The 21,923-nt window shown below is 46.3% G+C and overlaps 2 protein-coding genes across 2 annotated transcripts; one reads left to right on the top strand and one right to left on the bottom strand.

Moving 5' to 3' along the window:
* Positions 1 to 5,174: 5,174 nt before the first annotated feature.
* On the top strand, positions 5,175 to 17,153 carry CUNH3orf84 (chromosome unknown C3orf84 homolog). Its single transcript, XM_007955325.2, has 4 exons — positions 5,175 to 5,201; positions 7,009 to 7,122; positions 16,267 to 16,323; positions 16,737 to 17,153. Exons 1-4 carry the CDS (start codon positions 5,175 to 5,177, stop codon positions 17,151 to 17,153), a joined length of 615 nt encoding a protein of 204 aa, XP_007953516.1.
* A 1,403-nt stretch (positions 17,154 to 18,556) lies between these two features.
* Positions 18,557 to 21,482, bottom strand: KLHDC8B (kelch domain containing 8B). The gene is made up of 5 exons (XM_007955324.1): positions 21,107 to 21,482; positions 19,924 to 20,088; positions 19,373 to 19,597; positions 19,177 to 19,278; positions 18,557 to 18,753 (listed from the first exon to the last, which is right to left on the bottom strand). The coding sequence occupies exons 1-5, from the start codon at positions 21,480 to 21,482 to the stop codon at positions 18,557 to 18,559; spliced, it is 1,065 nt and encodes a 354-aa protein (XP_007953515.1).
* Between the last annotated feature and the right edge of the window lie 441 nt (positions 21,483 to 21,923).

Raw genomic sequence — 21,923 nt, 5'->3', positions numbered from 1 at the left:
CCTTGGGTTTCCAAGGCAGTATCACTACAGAAGTAGATTGCCCAACCTTCCTTCCGAGGAGTGGCTGGTGGGTTTGAACTGCCAGCCTTCTGGTTAACAGTCAAGTGCCTTAGGCACTATGCTACAGTGGAGTAGTGGGGGAAAAACTTGACTGGTGTGTGGATTCAAAAGACCAGGAGGAACAGTGTGGTATACCCAAAGAGAATATTTCTCAGCAATAAAAAGCAATGAATGATTAATCCATACAACATAGATAAGTCTCAAAATAATTATACTGAATTAAAGAAGCCAACTGTAAAATAGTAATACCATATGATTTCATTTATATAAAATTCTTAAAAATGAAAATTAACTTATGGTGAAGGAAAACAAAGCAATGGTTACTAGAGGTAGTTAGTGCCGTAGGGAAGATTAAAAAGAAGCAGGGGAAAACTTGGGGGTAACGGGTACATTGCATGGGTATGTTTTGTTATCTTGATTGAGGTGATTTCTCATGAGTGCATACATTTATTATGCTTAACTAAAACTTATTTATTTAGCTGCAAACATTCCAAACATGCAATCAAGATGTATTGAAATTTGGAAACAAAGAAGCATCAGTAATTGGGAAATATGGCCTTGGTGATAGAAATTATGCTGGAAATCACATGATAGAATTTTGCAAGACCAACAACTTATTGCAGATACCTTTTTTTTCAACAACATAAATGGAGGTCATACATGTGGACCTTGCCAGATGAAATACACAGGAATCAGATTGACTACATCTGTGGAAAGAGGTGATGGAGAAACTCAATATCACCAGTCAAAACAAGGCCATATGCAAGTTCAAGTTGAAGCTGAAGACAATTTAAACAAGTCCATATGACCTTGATTACATCCCACCTGAATTTAGTGATCATCTGAGAAACAGATTTGATGCATTGACAATGACCAAAGACCAGACGAGTTATGGAATGACATCAAGAACATCATATGTGAAGAAAGCAAATGGTCATTAAAAAGAGAGAAAAGGATGAAAAGACCAAAATAGGTGTCAGAAGAGACTCTGAAACTTGAATGGAGAGTAGCTAAACTAAATGGAAGAAATGATGAGATAAGAGCTGAACAAAAGACTTCAAAGGGCAGCTCGAGAAGACAAAGCAAAGTATTCTAATGAAATGTGCAAAGACTTGAAGTTAGAAAACCAAAAGGGAGGAACATGCTCTGCATTTCTTATGCTCAAAGAACTGAAGAAAAAAATTCAAGCCTTGAGTTGCAATATTGAGAGATTATATGAGCAAAATATTGAATGATGCAGGAAGCGTCAAAAGAACATGGAAGGAATACATAGAGTCATTGTACCAAAAAGAACTGATCAATGTTCAGTTATTTCAGGAGGTAGCATCTGATAAAGAACCAATGGTATTGAAGGAAGAGGTTAAAGCTGCACTGAAGGAAATGGACAAAAAACAAGGCTCCAGGAATTGATGAAATACCCATCGAGATGTTTCAACAGATGGATGCAGCGTTGGAGGCACTTATTTGTCCATGCCAAGAAATTTGGAAGACAGCTACTGGCAATTGACTGGAATAAATCCATATTTGTGCCCATTCCAAAGAAAAGTGATCCCACAGAATGTGGAAATTATGGAACAATATCATTAATATCACTTGCAAGTAAAATCTTACTGAAGATAACCCAAAAATGTTGCAGCAGTATATTGACAGGGAATTTCCAGAAATGCAAACTGGATTTACAAGAAAATGTAAAATGAGAGGTATCATTCCTGATATCAGATGGATCTTTGCTCAAAGCGAAGAACACCAGAGAGATGTTTACCTGTTTTATTGACTATGCAAAGGCATTTGACTGTGCAGATCACAGCATATTACAGATAATGTTGCAAAGAATGGGAATTCCAGAACACTTAATTGTGCTCATGAGGGACCTGTACATTGGCCAAGAAGCTGTCATTCGAACAGAACAAGGAGGTAATGCATGGTTTAAAATCAGGAAGGGTGTGCATCAGGGTTGTATCCTTTCACCAAATTTATTCAATCTGTACGATGAACAAATAATCTGAGAAGCTGGATTATATGAAGAAGAATGCAGCATCAGAATTGGAGGAAGACTCATTAACAACCTACATCATGCAGATGACACAACCTTCCTTGCTGAAAATGAACATGACTTGAAGCACTTACTGATGAAGATCAAAGACTACAGTCTGCAGTATGGATTATACCTCAACATAAAGAAAACAAAAATCCTCACAACTGGACCAATAAGCAACTTTATGATAAATGGATAAAAGATTGAAGTTGGCAGGTATTTCATTTTATTTGGATCCACAATCAACATGCATGGAAGCAGCAGTCAAGTAATTAGACATCATATTGCACCGGGCAAATCTGCTGCAAAAGACCTCTTTAAAGTATTAAGAAGCAAAGATGTCACTTTGAAGACTGTTGTTGTTGTTGTTATGTGCCATCGAGTCAAACCCGACTCATAGCAACCCCTCCTTGGGTTTCCGAGGCAGTACGACTACAGAAGTAGGATTGTCCAACCTTCCTTCCGAGGAGTGGCTGGTGGGTTTGAACCGCCAGCCGTCTGCTTAGCAGGCAAGTGCCTTAGCCACTATGCTACCAGAGCTCCCTAGGTGTGCCTTATCCAAACCATGGTATTTTCAGTTACCTCATATACATGTGAAAGCTGGATAATGAATAAGGAAGATTGAAGAAGAGTTGATGCCTTTGAATTATGGTGTTGGTGAAGAATGCTGAAAGTACCATGGACTGCCAGAAGAACTAACAAATCTGTCCTGGAATAGTGCAGCTGGAATGCTCCTTGGAAGTGAGAATGGCCACAATTTGTCTCACCTACTTTGGTCATGTCGGAAGAGACCGTTCTCTGAAGAAAGATATCATGCTTGGCAAAGTGGAGGGTCAGCAAAAAAAGGGAAAGACCTCAATGAGATGGATTGACATAGTGGTTACAACAATGGGCTCAAGTATAGCAAGGATTGTGTGGTGCAGGACTGAACAGTGTTTCATTGTGTTGTACGTAGGGTCACTATGAGTTGGAGCCAACTCGACGGCACCTAACTACAACAACAACAACAAATAAAACTTTTTTAAAAAATTACATGTAAATCAAAATCACAATAGGATACCATTTCACCTCCACTAGGATGGCTATAGGTCCCTGCCAGTGCAAGCATTTGTGATTGCCTACTAACCTAAAGATTGACAGTTTGAACCTCCTCAGTGGCTCTGTGAGAGAAAAACCTTGGAGATCTGCTCCTGTAAACATTACAGTCTGGAAACCCTATGGGGCAGTTCTACTCTGTCACATGGGGTTGTTATGAGTCAAAATTGACTCAGTGACACCTAACAACAACAACAACAACATGATGCGAAAATGGGAAAAAAACAAATGTTGACAAGGATATGGAGAAAGTGGAACCCTCATCCATTGCTGATGGGACTGTAAAATGATACAATAGGTGAGGAAAAGTTTACTATATGTATTTTCACCATGATAATAAATAAATAACAGATAGAGTTGAAGTTACACTGTGATACCATTCCTCTTGCTCACTTTCCCTGATGATTTCTACCTTGAATTTGGTGTTTATTATTCCTATTCATGCTTTAGACATTTTTGTTCATATGTTTGTAACCATAAACAATATATTGTTTTTGCATATTTGTATCATTTTATAAGTGGTATACTTTGTACATCTTGCTATAACTTGATTTTTGGACTCAATATCTTTAAGATTTATCTCTGTAGTTTCAACTTTCTGTAGCCCGTTCATAATAATTGGAGTATATTTCATCGTGTGACAATAGCCCAATTTCTTTATTTTCTTATTGGTGAACATTCAGGCTGCTTCCAGTTTTTCCCCTATATAGATGCTGCAGTGAACTTTTTTGTTCCTATGAGTACATGTGTGAGGGGCTCTCCAGGGTAATTACACTGGGGCAGATTTTCATTTGTAGAGAAAGATACACTAACCTGCCTAAAGGTAGTTTGGAATGGAACCATGATGTCAAATCCTTGCGTGCTGCTCTTTAGTCACTACCCCTGTCATGCTTTCTTCCTTCACTCAGGCCCTTCTAAGGCTTGCCTGCCATGATTAGCATTCCCAATTTAGTGGTTAAGGTTGTGTGTGAACCTGGCTGGGCTGCGGTTTTGAGTGACTGTGCAGCTGGATGTAGTTACTCCCCTTAATGAGATTGTAACCACCTCCATGGTGGAATCTGCTGTGAGTAGCTAAGTAGTTGCCTTCAGGGTGTGGCCTGCTTCCAGTGTATAAGGAGAAACTTTGAGGAAGGTCATTAGCTTTTGACACATTTGGATCCTTCATTTGGCTGAGTCTTCATCTCAGTGGCCTGCTGTGTTACCTGTTGATCTTGGGATTGTTCCTTGACTTGAACTAGTGGACTGCCATGTTGCCTGCTGATTTGGGGGTTGTGCCGTTTTACCTGCCAACCTTGGGTTTGTCAGCCTCAGCAGCCAGCAGCTGCTTGAGTTAGCTCTTCTGGGTCTGGAATAAGAGGCAGAAGTGAAGCCCAAGGTCAAGGGGCCTTTACTCAGCCCTTAGAGCCAGCACTTGAATTTGGACTTCTAGCCTCCTAAACTGTGAGAGAATAAATTCATGTTTGTTAAAGCCATCTGCTTTTGTTATGTCTATTATAGCAACACTAGAGAACTGAGACACCCAGTCACCACAAACTCCTGAGAGAAGTTGGCAGAGCCTTACTCTGAAGTAGCAATTTTATCTTAAGTGCCATCAACCACTTGAACACTTCTGATTCCATGGAACACTTTCTAAATTCCCATCTCTGGAAGCATGGTTGCACAGTTTTAAAAATGCAGGATTCACCTGTAAAACATTCTTGAATATTTCATGGGCTGGAAATCCATCAAACTCCACTGTGAAGCCTTATATGTTTCTATACATAAGGACTCTCCCAGGTTGTTAATCCCAAGGAACAGAGAACCAAGCACAAAGAGACAGTGGGCCAGGGACTACTGGCTCAATAATCAGCATCATTGTGCAGTCACAACCTCCACTTACTTGTCACTAAGCAACAAAAAGTTGACCTCCTGAGATTCTCTTTCCTCAGATGTAGCCTCAAAAAGACAAGAGGAAAGTTTGTTTTTCGGCTCTCTTCCCTGGAAGATGCAAAGTGCTTTAGTAGGCTCCTGGGTGAGAATGTACCTTTCAGTTAATCCTGGCCTTGGGGCTGTGCCTGAAATTTGAGTGAGTTATGAGCAGAAAACGGAAAGGCTTTCTTCCAGCATCCAGCCTGTCAGAGGACCCCAGCTACCCTCTTCCCCTTTGTTGTCCTGAGGTCACATCTGGGGGCTTCCTATTCTTCCTGACATCACCACTCCACTCCATATTTTTTGATCTTCCGTTAGCCAGCTTTAACTCCTAGTCCTCAAGCCACCCCATTGATTCCTTGTCATTTGCTTGATTCTTTCAAATGTCAGAGTTTAGTTGCTCTCAAGCCTGGGAACATCTTGAAAGCAAAAGCTGTTTTCTATATTTCTTGTGCAAGTCATGTGCCTGGCACACGGTAAAGTAAATACTATTGAACTGAACTGAACAAAGACCAAGGGAGTGTTCAATAGGGAGTAAAGAGGGATAGACAGACAAATAGGGCCACTTGAGCCCTCAGGGGGAGAAACTGACAGGGGGCTTTTGAGTCCTTTGGAGGAGCCCATTGTGATGGCCAGAGGGCAGGCTTGGGAGAAGGTACCTCTGCTCAGGGCTATACCTTTGGAGGACCAGACATACCCATCCTTTCCAGGAAGAAGCTTTCAAGTTGGGCCACAGGAGTTCCCTGGTCAGACATGGTCCTCCACAGGGTGTCCTCCTAACACACATCTACACAGTCTTCTTGGAACCCCCTTTGTTTTGCCAGTGCCTCTCTCTGAAATTCTGTCTCAAAAGTATTCTCTGTTGGTGAAGCACTCTCTTTGGAAAGTTCATCCCTTGCCTGGGTGCTCCAATTTCAAAGGTTGCCCCTCTTGCCCTATAATACCAGAATGTGTAGCAAATAGTTGTTAACAGCTTTGTCAATGGATGCAGAAGATACTTCCATTTGACCCTTTACATATCTGGCAGTATGACTGCATAGTTTCAAATATGCAGGATTGCTCTTCAGAGATCTTTGACTCACTATTAGTATTGGGGGAAGGACAATAAAGGCGACCTCATTTCAGATTCCCCAGGGAGGACCATACCATTGGACAACGGCCCTACCTTCAGAACTCTGCTCAGTGTTCTGGGACACCCCACTTAGAGAGTGTCCAGTCCTTTCCCCTGATGAAAATTCTTCCCTTGTTCTTAAAAGAAAATCCATTCTTGCCCCAATCTAGGCCCTGCCTCTCCCTGACTTCATCTCTCCAGCTTGTTTACAATGCTTTTAGACACAGGGCCTTTTTCTTTCGGTCTCTAAAAACACCTCTCTTTCTGGCCTAGGTACTTCCTGCCACATAGAATGTTCTTCTACTGCTCTTCACATGCCAACCCCTTCTCACCTTCAGGCAGGAGCCCAGTTGTCAAGTCCTGAGGAACTGTCCTTATTCCCCGTCTCTTCTGATCTAGTCACCAAGTTATTTTTCCTAGAACTATTTTGTTATGTCTGACTTTCCCACCAGAAGCAAGGTTCACAGGGTCCAGGTTCTCCTTTTTATCTTTTCTTTACTGTTTCCCTAGCACCTATTAGGCCTTATTAAAGAATGAATGAATGAATGATACTTCTTCCCCACACACAGGCACACATATTGCCCTCTCAGATGGGTCAGCACAGCTGTCCAACTGGAGACTCCTCTCTGCTAGCCCCTCTCTTGAGGTGTCCTTTCTCTCAGATTCTTTCTACTTCATCAGGACCTCCTGGAAAGGCCTTCTGGCCTGGGTTCCCTTGAACTCTTAGCTGGGGTCCTGTAGTCTGGGTCCCAGGGTGGGGGTTTGAGTGGGCCTCACCCTCATACTAGCCTTGTTACAGCACAACAACGGCTTCTATGGGCACTACCGAGGCCAATTCAAGAGTGAAAGTGCTCGAGAATACCGCCTTGCAGCCAAGCCCCAGCCTCCAGCAGTGTTTCTGCAGCGGTGTCAGGTATGAGGCATCCTCAGGAGCAGCTGTGGTGGCTGAGCCAGTTTCTACTTCTCCTAAGCCCCAGAACATCATCCCTAGGCCTTCCATAGATGAACCAACACATGGAATCAATCCACCCAGGCTCAGACATATGGCCTGTTCCCTCAGACCTAAAATGTCAGATCTTCCACCTGCAGGCAGGTTGAAGAGGAGCAAGTGCTAGGCTGGGCATTATCTCTCTCTCTTTTTTTTTTTTTTAAATTGTGATTTGGTGACATGAGACAAAGTACATGTGAACTGCTGTATGGAAAGTGAATTTGGTCTGTAAATCTTCACCCAAATCACAATTAAATAAATAAATAAATTGTGATTTGGGTGAAAGTTTACAGAGCAAATTCAGTTTCCCTACAACAGTTCATACACATTTTGTTTCATGACATTGACTGCAATCCTCATAATTCAAAAGCTCTCTTCCTACTTCCTCCCTCTGGTTACCTTTTCTGTATGTCCTTCTTTCCTATGTATTCCTGCCTTCTGAGCTATCTTCCTGTGCATACACTGTCTTTCTGGTCTCCCATGGTAGATTGTTCTAAGGAGTGTGCCTACCTGGTATAAATGGTCACCTTATACACCTGTCTATTATTTGGCTGGAAGCCATGGGAGTGAGTTCAATTCCAGGCCTAAAGGGTTACTAGGGGGCATAACATAGCCTTGGGGTTTTTACCAATCTCTATCAGACCAGTAAACCTGGTCTTTTTTTTATAATTTTGAGTTTCGTTCCACATTTTTCTCCCACTGTATCCAGGATTTCCTATTTTGATCCCTTTACTAGTGGTTGACAGTGGTAGCCAGGCAGCATCTAGTTCTTCCAGTCTCAGTACCATGTAGGCTAAGCTTCTCATGGTCCACCAGGCCCTTGAACTAATTGTTTCCATGTGTCTTTGTTTTTCTTCATTCTTCTTTGCATCAGATGAGGAGAGACCCATTGTTGCATCTTAGATGGCTGCTTACAAGCTTTTAAGACCCCAGTCGCTACTAACCAAAGTAGAATGTAGAACAGTGCTTTTGTGCAGTATGTTATGACAATGAGTTTTATGTTCCCAGTGACTATGGCCCAGGCTGGGTGTTCTTGCCCCCATACCCCTTCTAGCTGAAAGAGAAAGGGTCAGGGCTCAGGTAGAATGGGTGACCATGGAGAGAGTGCTCTCAGAGCCCATGAAGTAAGCCTTGAGTTTTGCTGACAACTCACCTCAAGCTCCTATTCTTTGATGCTACAAAAGGCTATGGTCCAGCCCACAGCCAACGTCACAACTCAAGGGCTTAGGAGTGGGTAGCAGGCCTCCTTTGATCAGGAAAGTAGTGCAGGAGGTGGCTGGGTAACTGCCTGCATACCTGGAGAGGGAGAACTGGAAAGGGGTGGTGGCAGAGATGGCTCATAATGGCTAGACTGGGCTCTCAGGGAGCAGGAGAGGGATGTAGGGCCCTCAGGTCCTCCACTGCTTCCAGGCCTAGGACAAGAAGGGGTCGCTGTATATCAGTTGGGGTCCCAACAGTAAAAAGACTGCACACTCAAAGCAGGAGAACTTAGGAGGGTCTGATTACAAAGGAGTAGGTATGGAGGCCTCAAAAAAAGGTAGTCTTCTGAGTTAGTAACAGTCAAGTGATCAGTACCGGACCTGAAGGGACAAGGGAGAGGTATGTCTCCAAGATCCAGAAGAGGGAGTCATTTGGAGAGAGTCAACCCTGAGAGGAGTGACTCTGGGTGGAGAAACACAGCCAGGTAAAGGCTAGCCTGGGAGGGAGTCAGAAGAAGAAATATCTCCTGTTTCCTTCCATCTCCTCCAAGGGCTCCCCAGTGCCCAGAGGGAAAGGACCTAGTGTGATTGCACTCAGATCAGCTTCCTGGACAAGAACTCAAAACAAAAACAAACAAACAAAAACCCCACTGCCATTGAATAGATTCCAACTCATAGCAACCCTCATCAGGTTTCTAAGGCAATAAATCTTTGCAGAAGCAGACTACCTCATCTTTCTCCCACAGAATGGCTGGTGGGTTCAAACCACTAACCTTTTGGTTAGCAGCCAAATGCCTTAGCCACTGTACCACCAGAGCTCCTTCTGGACATGCACAGAGTGGATGAAAGCCAATGGGGACACTTGGAGAGACTCCTGGAACATGCTTTGCCCACTGCAGCTTCTTGCTTCCTAGCTTCTCTCCAGATCCAACTTGACTGGCCACCTGCTCTTGCTAGGAATTGCATTCTCAGTCTCAGAGCAGGATCCTGGAGTCTGCCATGTTGTGACTTCCTTAGTACTCCTATTTGGAAGGGCTGTCCAGCCATAGCCCACCAAGCCAGGCCCAAATGCAGCTTCAGGCTGCACCCCCTTTGAGGGTGACAGTATAGTGGCAGAAGCAATGCTAGGGCTTCATGCTAAGTGTTTGTGGGAGCCATCATAGCAGCTCTCATCCTAGAGACCAGAACATCTTAATCTGTTAAATCCATACCGTAGGACCAGCGGGTACTCTGGTAGTTTAGTGCCTAAGTCACTTGACTGCTAACTAGAAGGCTAGTGGTTCAAACCCACCAGCCACTCCTCAGAAGGAAGGTTGGGCAATCTACTTCCATAGTGATACTGCCTCGGAAACCCAAGGAGGGGTCGCTATGAGTCGGGTCCAACTCGACGGCACGTAACCACAACAGGACCAGAGCAGGATACGTGTTTTGGCTGTTGACAGAAGTGAGGACTTGCTGCATAAAGTGTTTACTAGCATTATCAGCAGCCCTGAGCAGCAGGATGTGTGTGTGTTGGGCTCAAGTTGTATAAATGTCAAGTCTCATGGCTCTTCCATGGTCTAAAGCTGTTTTAATTAACAAGACTGCCCAGGGAAGGTGCACATTTTATTTTCTCATTAGCTGAAAGGTACCAGGTTTCAGCTGGCTAATTTCAGTTATTACTGTTGAAAACCTTTCCAAGATGTGGCATCCACTTTAGTTTAGGCAGGTGAAACAATTTGTCTATGATGTGCGGGTATAAGAAAATTCATAGGATTCTGTTTCATTTTGTTCTGAACCAGATTAATCTGTTGACCTGCCTAACTCTTGGTAAATGTAATCCTGGTCCTGTTTATTACTAAGGTCAGACAAGAATCTTGGGGACTCGTGATTGGGGCAGACCTTATTTGCAGTCCTGTGATGGCTGTGCCCCTGCTGCCACCCCATGCCACAGCCTGCCACATAGAGTCTTCTCTCAGCATCCCACTGACTACATACTGCCCAGCCTCCACAGGGGCCCTCAGCCCTCACACACACAGAGTCTGCCCCCTCTCAGGAAACCTACCTCTACTCTAAGGCCCCCTCAGCTGGAACCCTGGCCCTAACTCCACCTGCTCAGGGACCATGGGTTTCACCATGTTGGTGGAAAAGAGGCCAGAACAGTTTGGAAACAAAGATGCAGGTGATAATTTTTACAGGAAAAAAAAAAAAAGCCCACAACTGACTGAGTGAAGAGGAAATGGCCACGCTTCTCACCAGGCTCCCACAGTTGTTAGAACAAAACTCAAATCCGTGGGAGTCGATAGTAGTCCTGCCAAAGTAAGAGTAGTGACTTTCCACAATCAGAGCTGTCTCTTACAAGAGAGTGTCCACGTTTTAGGGCTATGTACAATTCTGTGGGAGCTCTGGTAGCGTAATACCTCAGGCACTTGACTGCTAATCAGAAGGCTGGCGGTTCAAACCCACCAGCCACTCCTCGGAAGGAAGGTTGGGCAATCTACTTCCGTAGTGATACTGCCTTGGAAACCCAACGAGGGGTTGCTATGAGTCGGGTCCGACTTAATGGCACATAACAACAACAACAACACAACTCTGTAGTTGAGGATAGAAATAGGAAAGAAATTTGTGGAGTCAGTTGGAACTTGTTGCAGGTCCTATGTTTTCTTTAACTGAAATTTTTATTGAGATGATGGTAGATTCATATGCAGTTACAAAAATAATGCAGAGCAATCCCTTCTACACTTTGCCCAGTTTTCCCCAATGGTAATTGTCTTAGTTATCTAGTGCTGCTGTAACAGAAATACCACAAGTGGGTGGCTTTAACATACAGAAATTTATTTTCTCACAGTTTAGGAGGCCAGAAGTCCAAATTCAGGGTGCAGGATCCAGAGGCTTTCTCTCTGTCAGCTCTGGAGGAATGTCCTTGTCTCTTTTGAGCTTCTGCTCCTGGGTGACCTTCACGTGGCTTGGCATCTCTCTTCCCTGTGTCTACTCTTTGCCTGCTTGTTTAATCTGTTTTATATCTCAAAAGACATTGACTCAAGTACATATTACACTAATTCTGTCTTATTAACATAACAAAGACAACCTATTCTCAAATGGAATTGTAACCACAGGCATAGTGTTTAAGACTTACAACACATATTTTGGGGTATAATTCAGTCCATGCAATACCATTTTGCAAAACTATAATATCACAACCAGGACATGGATGTTTATATAATCTGCCTATTTTATTCAGACTTCCCATTTTACTTATTCTTATTTGTGAATGTACTAAATTCTATACAATTTTATCACCTGTGTGGGTTTGTGTATCCACCACCACAGTTAAGGTGCTGACCAACATCACAAGGATCCTGGGTGCTGCCCTTTTATAAACACAGCCACCTGCCTCCCGCTCTTCCACCCCCCTTCATCCCTAATCCTTGACAACCACCAATCTGCCTTCCATTTTGAAACTTTTGTAAATTCAAAAATGTTATATAAATGGAATAATATAGTATGCAATGTTTGGGGACTGGCTTTTTCACTCCACAAAATTTCCTAGAGATTCATTCACGTTTTTGTGTGCATCAATAGTTCATTCCTTTTCACTACTGAGTAGTATTCCAAGGTCTGTATGTACCGGTTTGTTTAACCATTCACCTACTTAAGGATATCTGGACTGGTTCCAGTTTTTTACTCTTACAAAAAAAAAGCTGCTATATGAACATTTGTGTACAGATTTTGAGTGAACACACACTTTGATTTCTTTAGGATAAATGCCCAGGAATATGATTGTTGGGTCATAGGGTAGTTGCACATTTAGTTTTTTAAGAAACTGCCAAACTGTTTTCCAGAGTGGCTGTAGCATTTTACATTCCAACTTTTGTTGTTGTTAGGTCCTGTTGAGTCAGTTCTGACTCATAGTGACCCTGTATATAACAGAAATAGCAATATATGGAGTGATCTAGTCTCTCTACATTCTCATCAACATTCACTATTTTTTTTTTTTTAATTTTAGCCATTCTGACAGGTTGCAATGCTATTTCATTGTGGTTTTAATGTGCATTGCTCTAATGGTTCATGATGTTAAAACATCTTTTCATGTGTTATTTGCCATCTGTACTTCTTCAGTCAAAGTCTTTCCTGTTTGCCCATTTTCTAATTGGATTATTTATTATTTTACTGTTGAGTCTTGAGGGTTCTTTATATATTCTAGATAATAGTCCTTTGTCAGATGTGTGCTTTGCAAATATTTTCTCACAGTCTGTAGCTTGTCTTTCATTCTCTTCATAGAGGCTTACACAGAGGAAAAGTTTTTCTTAATTTTGATGAGGTCCAATGTATTTTTTTTTTTTCTTTAATGGCTCTTGTTTAAGAATGCTTTGTCTAGCTCTAGGTTCTGAAGACTTTCTACTGTTCCCCCCACCTCAAAAGGGCCCTGGGTTTTCAGTCCCTACCATGTCAGCTTGCTTTATGAGAAATGAAAAGTAAGGCTGGCCAGCTTCCCACAATTCTCCCATATTCATGGAGCTTTCATTCTGACTACAGTCCACCACAGACAGTTTAAAGCAGGCAGGCCCAAGAAGGGAGCTTGTTGAGGACACATAGCACAGACCCAACCCTGGAGATTCTAGTTCGGGGATCTTGGTGGGGCCAACTCCTGCACTTTCTCTGGAAACCTGCTGTCAGTCAATGATCATGAATCCAACCCACTCAATCCTGAACTCACTGGATATAATGGACTCTAGCATCAGGCTACTGGGGTCTGTAGCAAGAGATGATGAGTGCCTGGGAAGGGAATGGGTTTCGGGGCAGAAACAAGGCACAAAGGGAAAAGGATGCTCTTGGGAGAGATTCCTGCCAGAATCTGGAGGCCTAAGTGGTAGGCTTTTTTTGCCGGATTATGGGACATGGCTCCCTGACCCCAGTTGGGCCAAGGAAAATGCCCTGGAGCTAAGGCCTTCTGACTGTGTTCGCTCACTTAACAGCAGTTATTGATTACAGTGCCAGGCACTCTTCTCAGTATTAGAGTTACAGATGTGAGCAAGACAGGCAGCAACATTTGCCCATGAGGAGCTTATGCTCTATTGGAGGCAAAAGATGATTAGCAACATCATGATATAGAATCATATATAGCAAAACCTGTGAGAACCAGAACTCAAGGAGATGACCTTGTTTTTCTAGGTCTCACAAGTTTTGCCTTTGAGAGAGTACAGTCTTACCACTTTTCTCTTTCTCCTTTTAGTGGGAAATATTTGAGTTTTCCTTCTCTGATAGGTTTTCAGCTTACACAGTTTCCGGCTTTTGCAGGTTTTACTGTAGTATGTTAAAACCAAACCAAACCCACTGCCATCAAGTGAATTCTGATAATAGCAACCCTATAAGACAGAATAGAACTGCTCTATAGGGTTCCAAGACTGTAAATCTTTACAAAATGTGAGTGATCAACACAGTGGCATTGAGGAGGAAGTCATAGATAGGTGCATGGAAGGTATAGACAATAAAGATGAACCCTTTTGCACATACAGTACTGCATTGTCAGTGAAGGCAAACATTGTTATATGGGTGGATAGATGAAAGGACAGGCTGAACTTTTAGGTATGTTCTGTGCAGGGGGGAGTGTGCCCATGACCATGTATAGGGTTGGAAGACAATGTTTCTGTAAGTGTATTGGTATGTTCTGTAAGAATTCCCAGGTATATAGCAGAGCTGACAAAGGACAAGGTGTAGTCACTTCTTGGCCACATCCAGCTACCCAGAGGGAGCAAGTAGTTAGACCTGTGCACTCAAGACCATAGTCCCAGGGGACATCAAACTCAATTGGCATAACATACTACACAAAAACATTGTTCCACATCCTACTTTGGTGAGTAACGACTGGGATCTTAAAAGCTTGCAAGCGACCATCTAGATGTAATGATGGGCCTCTCCTTATCCAGAACAAAGAAGAATGAAGAAAACTAAAGATACATTAGTCCAATTAATCCAAGGAATGGGTACACCATGCATTCTCCTATACGACTATGAGACCAGAAGAACTAGATGGTGCCCAGCTATCACTGTCAACCACTCAGAGGGGGATCTATGTAGGAGATCCTGGATAGAGTGGGAGAACAATGTGGAACAAAACTCAAAATCATTTAAAAATAAATAAGTAAAGGAACCAGGTTTGCTGGTCTGATAGAGCCTGATAGAACCACTGAGACTATGGCCAGTGGCCAAATAAAAGACAGGCATATGAGCTGAACATTTGCATTAGGAAGATACACTCCTTGGAGAGAACAATCATGGGAAAATAGAAGGGCCATGTATGCACAGGGAGACAGCTCAGGGGGCAAGAGTGCATGAAGGGATGGACACAGAGAAGAGGTAACTACGGGGAGGAAGTGGGAAGGGAGCTGTTGCATTGTAGGAAATTGCAGTCAATGTCATGAGACAAAGTGTATGTGAGCTGCTGTATGGAAAGTGAATTTGCTCTGTAAACTTTCATCCAAATCACAATTTTAAAAAAAGAGAGAGCTCAGGCTAGAGATAGTTTCCAGATGGCATTTAAGGCCAAGAGTCTGGTATACTGATGATGGTGGAGTGACTGTGCAGAGAAAAGAGGGCAGGACTGAAACCCAAGTCCTGGGAAATCTAGTTAAAGGGCCCAACATGAAACTTGAACCACTGCCCACTGCTAATGGAAAGCCCTGGAGGATGCCTCAGCCCTTTCCTTAGTGGCCCCAGAAGTTTCTGCTTCAGGAGCAAGTCCATGAAGAGGTGTTCTAAGAGTGAGGTGTCGCATTGATTTAGCTCTGCCCTTTCAGGGTACTGGAAGTTTAAGAGTGTACCAGTTTAAGAGTGGTGGTCCACAATGAGATACTACCTCACCCACATTAAAATGGCAATGATAAAAAAAGAAAAGAAAACAGCAGGTATTGGCAAGGTTGTAGAGAAACTGGAACCCTCATCCATTGCTAGTGGGACTGTCAAATCGTATAGCCACTGTGGAAAACAGTTTGGTGATTCCTCAAAAAGTTGAACATAGAACTACCCTATGACCCAGCAAGCTCAATCTTAGATATATACCGAAAAGTGAAGACAGGAACACAAACAGAAACCTGTACACCAATGTTCACTGCAGTACTTTCACAATAGTCAACAGGTGGGAACAAGCAAAATGTCCATCAACAGATGAGGGGGTAAATTAAATGTGGTACATACACAGAATAGAATATTATTCAACCATAAAGAGAAATGAAGTTCTGATGCATGCCACAACATGGATGAACCTTGAAAACATTTGCTGAGAGAAATAAGCCATGACTCTCTTTCACCTTCTTCTGTTAATGGTGCTGGAATATTTTGGAAAAGGACTGTAGTAATGGGGCATGAAAAATGTTATCAGTCACTGAATTTCAAATGTAGAAGCTGTTGTATTGACACATGTTTTGGTGTGTAGGTAATCCCCAACTTACGAAGTATTTGAGTTACAATGAACCACACTTACAATGGTGTGTTTTTAGGAGTTGATTTTGGTACATCTTATAGGTAGTAATATGTACTACACACAACATTGCAGGGTGTAATGTGCTGATATTATCATTCTCAGATGTAATGGTTTCCAACCCCCAAAGACAAATAAAGATCAGATTTATATAGACACTGATAATAAAAGCAAATAATAATGAAAACTTAAAAAACAAAACAAAACAGTATTCAACTTATGTCAGAACCAACTTACAATGTAGCTGCTGGAATGGAACCATGTCATGAGTCAGGGACTACTTGTACATTTTCACAATAAAGAAAAAAAAGAGTGGTGCCAACTGGCAGCTTCCCTCCATTACTGGGCCCTGAGATAATATTGGGGGGCAGGTGAGCATCATTTTTCCCATTCACCTTCTTTCTGTCTTTCAAGGAGCCAGCACAGCAACACTTCTTCTCTAAGCATGACAATCGTACTTCCTTCGACAAAGTGAGTACCAGAGACAAGAAGGGGAGTGGGCAGGCCCTCCAGGCTAGGGTGAAGTGAAGGGCAGAGCAGAGGGTAGGGTGGAAAGGGGGCTCCTTATACAGGCAAAGGAGTGGCCGACTTCCTAGCAACCTCTCTCTTCTGGGAAATAGCCCATTCCTCAAATGGAGTCATCTCCACTTTGGTTTCCCCTGCCAGCTTACCTGACAATGTACAAATATCATGAGGCCACTGACTTTTGAGGGTCTCACCCTAGAATGGAAGGCATGGTTGGGGAGGCAGACCAAAGAGGTTGGGGTACAGGGCAGGGAGGCCAAGTGCAAGTTGGGTGTCACTAGGTAGGGTTGGGTTCAGGTAGGGCCCAAAGAGATGCCTGGCATCAGGACTGTGGGCCAAGGGCCCATACCGTTGAGAAGGGCCCCTACTGCCTGCTGCAGGGCATCGGGAGACGAAAAGACCTGGAGCGCCTGTGGCAGCGACACACCTTCCTGCGCTGGGCACCCTGTGAGCTGGAGTTGCGACAGCAGCGGCCCCTTGAATCTTCCTACCAGTCCGATTTTCGGTCAGGCCCAGGACTTGGTGCCCTCCCGCAGCGCCTAGTACACTTTGTGCACGTTCAGCCTGCCCGTGCCAGCACCACCTACCAGCAGAACTTCGGCCAGACATATCGGGGCAGCCTCTATAGCAGCGACCAAGTGGGGTCTGAGGCTCCAGTCACCAACTCACTGCCTGACCTTCTGGGGCCCCCAAGACCCAAGCTGCTGCAGCACTATCTGCATGCTGGAGTCTCTGAGTGTCTAAACTGGTCCAGAGCATTAAACAAGAATGGCTGATACAGTGACCTGTCTGTGCTTATAGGCCAAGAAGTCTGAGAGGCCCTGTGCCTGGCTTCCATGTGGCCTGTGATGCTGGGCAGGGGAGGGTGTTGCCTTGGGAGTCCTGCCACTGAGCAAGAGGGAGAAGCCTGCAGGAGACTCAGGGACCAAGAGGGTTACTATGGCCACAGCAGGTGGGTGCCAGGGCCCCAAGTACTCCCGAGTTTCTGCAGTAACCTCAGCTGTGAGCCCCTTGACCTCAGAACAGCTGTAGGGAAAGCAGTGCCAGAGGCCCCTGCCGGAGAGCAGCCAAGGCTGGAGAAAGAGGCCAGGGCTGGGAGCCTCCCCCAGGAGGCAGCTGCCCTTAAGGAGTCTGGTGGGTAGTCACACAGTCCTGCCCAAGATATGGTTTCCTCACAACTGGGACAAGCAGACTATACCCTGCCTGTTCCTGGATAGGGCAGCTACCAAATCCCTGACCACTCCCACAGCCCCCATTGGGACCACTCATCCCTATGGAAGCTATCAGAGGCCTTAATGAGATGCTAGGTTACCTGGACCTGACACTGGCTTGTGGTGGTTTGTTTCTTTCTGAGCTCTTCTCTGGCTGTCCTGTGAGTGGCCCCTCATTCCATACCAAAGCTGGGACTTCACAGTGCTAAGGCATTGAGTTACTTTGGTGGTAGAGACCACCAAATCCTCATCCCTGGGAGAGTTGAGGCCCCTGAAGGAGGGCCACAGACTGTGGGGGCAACATGGGAGTCCATACCAGGGGCCACACACCAGATTTGAGCAGCACTTTTACTTCTACATCTGAACTCCCTGGGTCCTCACAACAGCCCTGTGAGGTAGGTAGGGCAGGAAGGTTTCTGAGATCCCCATTTACAGATGAGGATGCCGAGGCACAGAGAGGTGAAATGACTTGCCTAAGGTCACACGGCCAACAGTGGAGAGGGTCCAAAGGCAGCATTCCTCTGGCCCTCTGACAGTTCCCGTACCCTCTCTTTCTTTCCCTGTCTCCCACCCTCTCTGAACTCTTCTAGGTCTACAGGGGCCCTCAGGACAGGCTGACAGCTGGAATTTTACAGGAACAGCCATTGAGGTGAGCCTGGTCAACTCCAAGTAGGCAAGGACCCTGCAGGGCATGTGGCCAGCTGGACAGAGGGTACTGTAGCTTCTAGGGCAAGGGTGGAGCTAGGCGTTGTTAGTGAGTAAATGGTGGCAAAGGTGGCTGTGAGCACATATGTATAGTGAGCTAAAGAGACAGGCCCCCCCCTGAGTGCCTGAGCCAACGCCTCAAGTGCCCACCCTTGTGCCTCCCCCATCCCACAGAGCCACAGTGAGTTTCCTCAACAGCAAAAGGAGCCACAGACATCTGTCTCTGACACTAAGCTGCCTTGGTGGATAGATCCCATAGGCCTTCAGACCCCCTCATGTAGGCACAGCGCCTCCACAGCTTGGCTGGGGCCCTGGGCCACACCCCCAATAACAAATAGTCGAGGTCCAGTCTGCAGGCTGGAACAGGAGCAGCGGGCGGTAGGCATAGTGGGCAGTGCCTCCCAGCGCCGCCGTGCAAGGCTGAAGCCCTCCACAGAGCCCAAGGGGCACGGCTGGTTTCCTGCAGGAAGGAGATGGCAAGCTGTAAGGTATATAGGCTGCAGAAGCTCAAGGCTCTTTGCTCCCCCAGCCCAGAGGATGTTCCTAGTAGGCATCACCCCATCTCAATGCGTTGCTTCTCATTGTCCCCATTTGTCATTTATTTCTCCATTCATGTTTCTATTTGTCCACATGGCTGTGCGTTCAGTGAACAAGTCTGCTCCTGCCTCCTAGGCCCCTGCTGGTGCAGACCCTCCCATCAAGCTCTAAGGACACTTGAGTCTGAGCCTGGCCAACTATACCCTACCCACTTCCTGGATAGGGCAGCTAGCAAAGCCCTGACCTCTGGAGTGTCTGGGGAAGGGTGGGAGATGGTGCTCGAGCTGAGGACTATCACTTCCTGTATCAGGGGCTCCCTTCTACCCCTATTCCCACAGAGACTCACCAAGGCCCCCAATTGCCACGATGTGGCCACCGAGGGAACCAACCACAAAATCAGCCCTCTTATCTCTCATGCGCAGGCTGCGAGGCAGCTTGGTCCAGGACCCTGCAGGAAAGGGGAGATCAGATCTAGCCCCCATACACTGTACCCCTCCATCCCACAGAGGGTGGGAGTCCAGCCCAGGCCAGCCGCCTCTCACCATGCTCCAGGTCGAACATCTCCACAGTGTTGACAAAGTGTGGACGTGAGTAGAAATTGTGGGGACCCGGCTGCTGCAGGCCACCCAGACTAAAGACACTGCCTTCGGCCATGGCACAGCCAGCAAAGGCCCGGCGACTGGGCAGGCTGGGGTGCCGGGTCCAGGTTCGGGCCTCCAGATCAAAGGCCTCAAAAGCAGTCACTGGAAGTTTACCTTGACGGCCCCCTGCCAAAGAAATTGGGGTACCTGGGAGAGAGTTTAGGGTCAGGGACCTGGAGTGGTCCTCATTTGCCAGGTTGCTGAGCCTTCCATTATCCTCCTTACCTCCTTATGCACCTGTGTGCATCCCTAAGCATGGATCATCCACCCCACAAATCCTCATGCATTCGGGTTTGGTTTTCCAACCCCAGCAGGACTACCAGAGGTCAGGGCCTCAGAGCAGGCCTGGCTCACCCCAATAAAGCTTCTGCCATCCCAGACCAAACCTGATCCCTACCCCAGCCAATTCATGAGGATGGGTGAGCCCCTTTCCCATAGCCCTAGGCCCTTACCCAGGACATAGATCTTGTTCCCATGCAGGAAGGTGGAGGCCCCGTAGCAGGGTGTGGGCATGGAAGGTAGTGAAAGCCAGCAGTCCCGGCGGGGTTCATATACTCGTACCTGGGCCTGGGGGGCCGTGTCAGGGCCCATTCCCCCCAGAGCATACACCATACCATCTGTGTAGAAAAGAGGAGTTTAAACTGTACCACAGGCCTGGCCAGGGCACCCCCACTCTGACAGCCTCCCTGGCCAGGCCAGGGACCTATTTGTTCATAACACCCCCTCCCCCCCACCAGCAGCAGACACCGTGCTGCTCTCCTGGAGTGGGGGCTAGGAGAACTGGGATTCCCGCTCTAGCCATGGCCCCTCCAAGTGAAGAGCAGGAGGCAGACGATCTAATTATAATCTGGCTCTGTCTCCCTGGAGACACTATGGCAACCAAGTCTGGCATCCAAGCAGGGCTGGCCTGGACCCATGGTCAGACCTGGAGGCCACAAGGTGGGGGCTCCCCTGGGAAGAGGAGGTAGTTTAAGTCACAGATGGGAACATACTGAGGTCTGAAAAAGAAGCTCTGGAGATGAATGTGGGGCTTGGGCTTAGATCTGGGGAGATAACCTGCAGAGTGTGGGAGGTACTGGCCACCAGCCTTTTGCCCCAGGACCCCTGACAACACCTCACTAGAATAGTTCTTACCCTCTGTTTAGGCCCTCAGGGTCAGCTGGGGACACAGCCAGGGGCTTCCATTGCAAGTCCAAGCTAGTCCCTGTGCTAGCTTGGACTTTGTCCACCTCAGGATCCTGGGTGTGTGTGGAGGTGGGGGAGTCTGAGCCCTTGCCAAGCCCTATTCTGGACTATTTATAACCCCCTTGTCTCCTAGGGATGAGGAATGAGGCAGGGAAGCATCTGGGGCCTCCCATCATCCTAGGGGCCAGTCTGAACTCCGCCCTCCACCTCAGAGGCAGAAAAGGAAGTTAAGGGAAGGCTGCTGCAGGCCCAACTCAGAACTGAGTTGGAGAGAGTACAAGAAGCAAGGCCATGTTCAGGGCACCCAGGCAAAAAAAAAGAAAAAAAAATTTATCTAATTTTTGAGGGTAAGGAACCAAGTTAAGAGAGAATGAAAAGTGCTGAGGTACACAGATCTTACTTGGGAGTTTGGTTAAGTGTATCCCAGGCCCCAAGCCCAGGGCCACTCACCTCTCTCCACAGTCGAAACCCCCATGGCCGCCTGAGGGAGGGTGGCTCGTCGCTCCCAGCGGCCCTCGTCAGCCAGGTAGGCTTCCACAGCAGCTACTGGGCTCTGGCCCTCATCCACGCCGCCCACCACTAGCACCTGCTTGCCGAGTACCACAGCAGCAGCACCAGCCCGGGCAGTGGGCAGAGGTGCTAGTGCCAGCCATGTGTGCGAGGCCATGTCCAGTGCCTCCATAGTGTCCAGGGGCAGTCCAGCCCGGCCACAGCCCCCCAACACCAGCAGGTGCCCACCCTGATGTACCACAGTGCCATAAACCCGGCAAGTGGGCATGGGGGGAAACACCTGCCAAGCAAAGGCCCGGCCACCACCTGCAGCCATGGTGTTCACCACCAATGGCAGCCCATGCTATCTGATCCAGGCTGTAAGCCTCACTAGGCGGCATGATGGGGCCTCATCTTGACTCTGCTAGGGCTTCAAGAGGGCGTCTAGCCAATCCAGAGACCTTGCCTTCACCTGGAGGAAAGGGAAAACACAGGGTCAGGGCCACTGACTAGTTTCCCATGGAACACTTGAGCAGCCTGTACGTGGGAGCAGGGCTGGTCCAAAATCACTGGTGTGAAAAACAGGATAAGGACCCACCTCCTCAGACTAGCACACCACCATGGAAGTCCTCTTGGAGTGGAAAGCAGGGCAGGCCTCCAGATACCCAAGCAGGCTCTCCCTTCCTATGGAGCATAAAGGAATCTCCTCTCTTCCTCCTGCCCTCAATAAGGAGCTCCTTGGTCAAGTCTGGGTCTAGGTGGAAGATAAGGTAACTGG

Source organism: Orycteropus afer, unplaced genomic scaffold, assembly GCF_000298275.1.
Source record: "Orycteropus afer afer isolate SDZICR_OR568_19922 unplaced genomic scaffold, OryAfe1.0 scaffold00498, whole genome shotgun sequence".
Taxonomy (NCBI): Eukaryota; Metazoa; Chordata; class Mammalia; order Tubulidentata; family Orycteropodidae; genus Orycteropus; species Orycteropus afer.
This window is presented reverse-complemented; position numbering and strand designations above follow the sequence as displayed.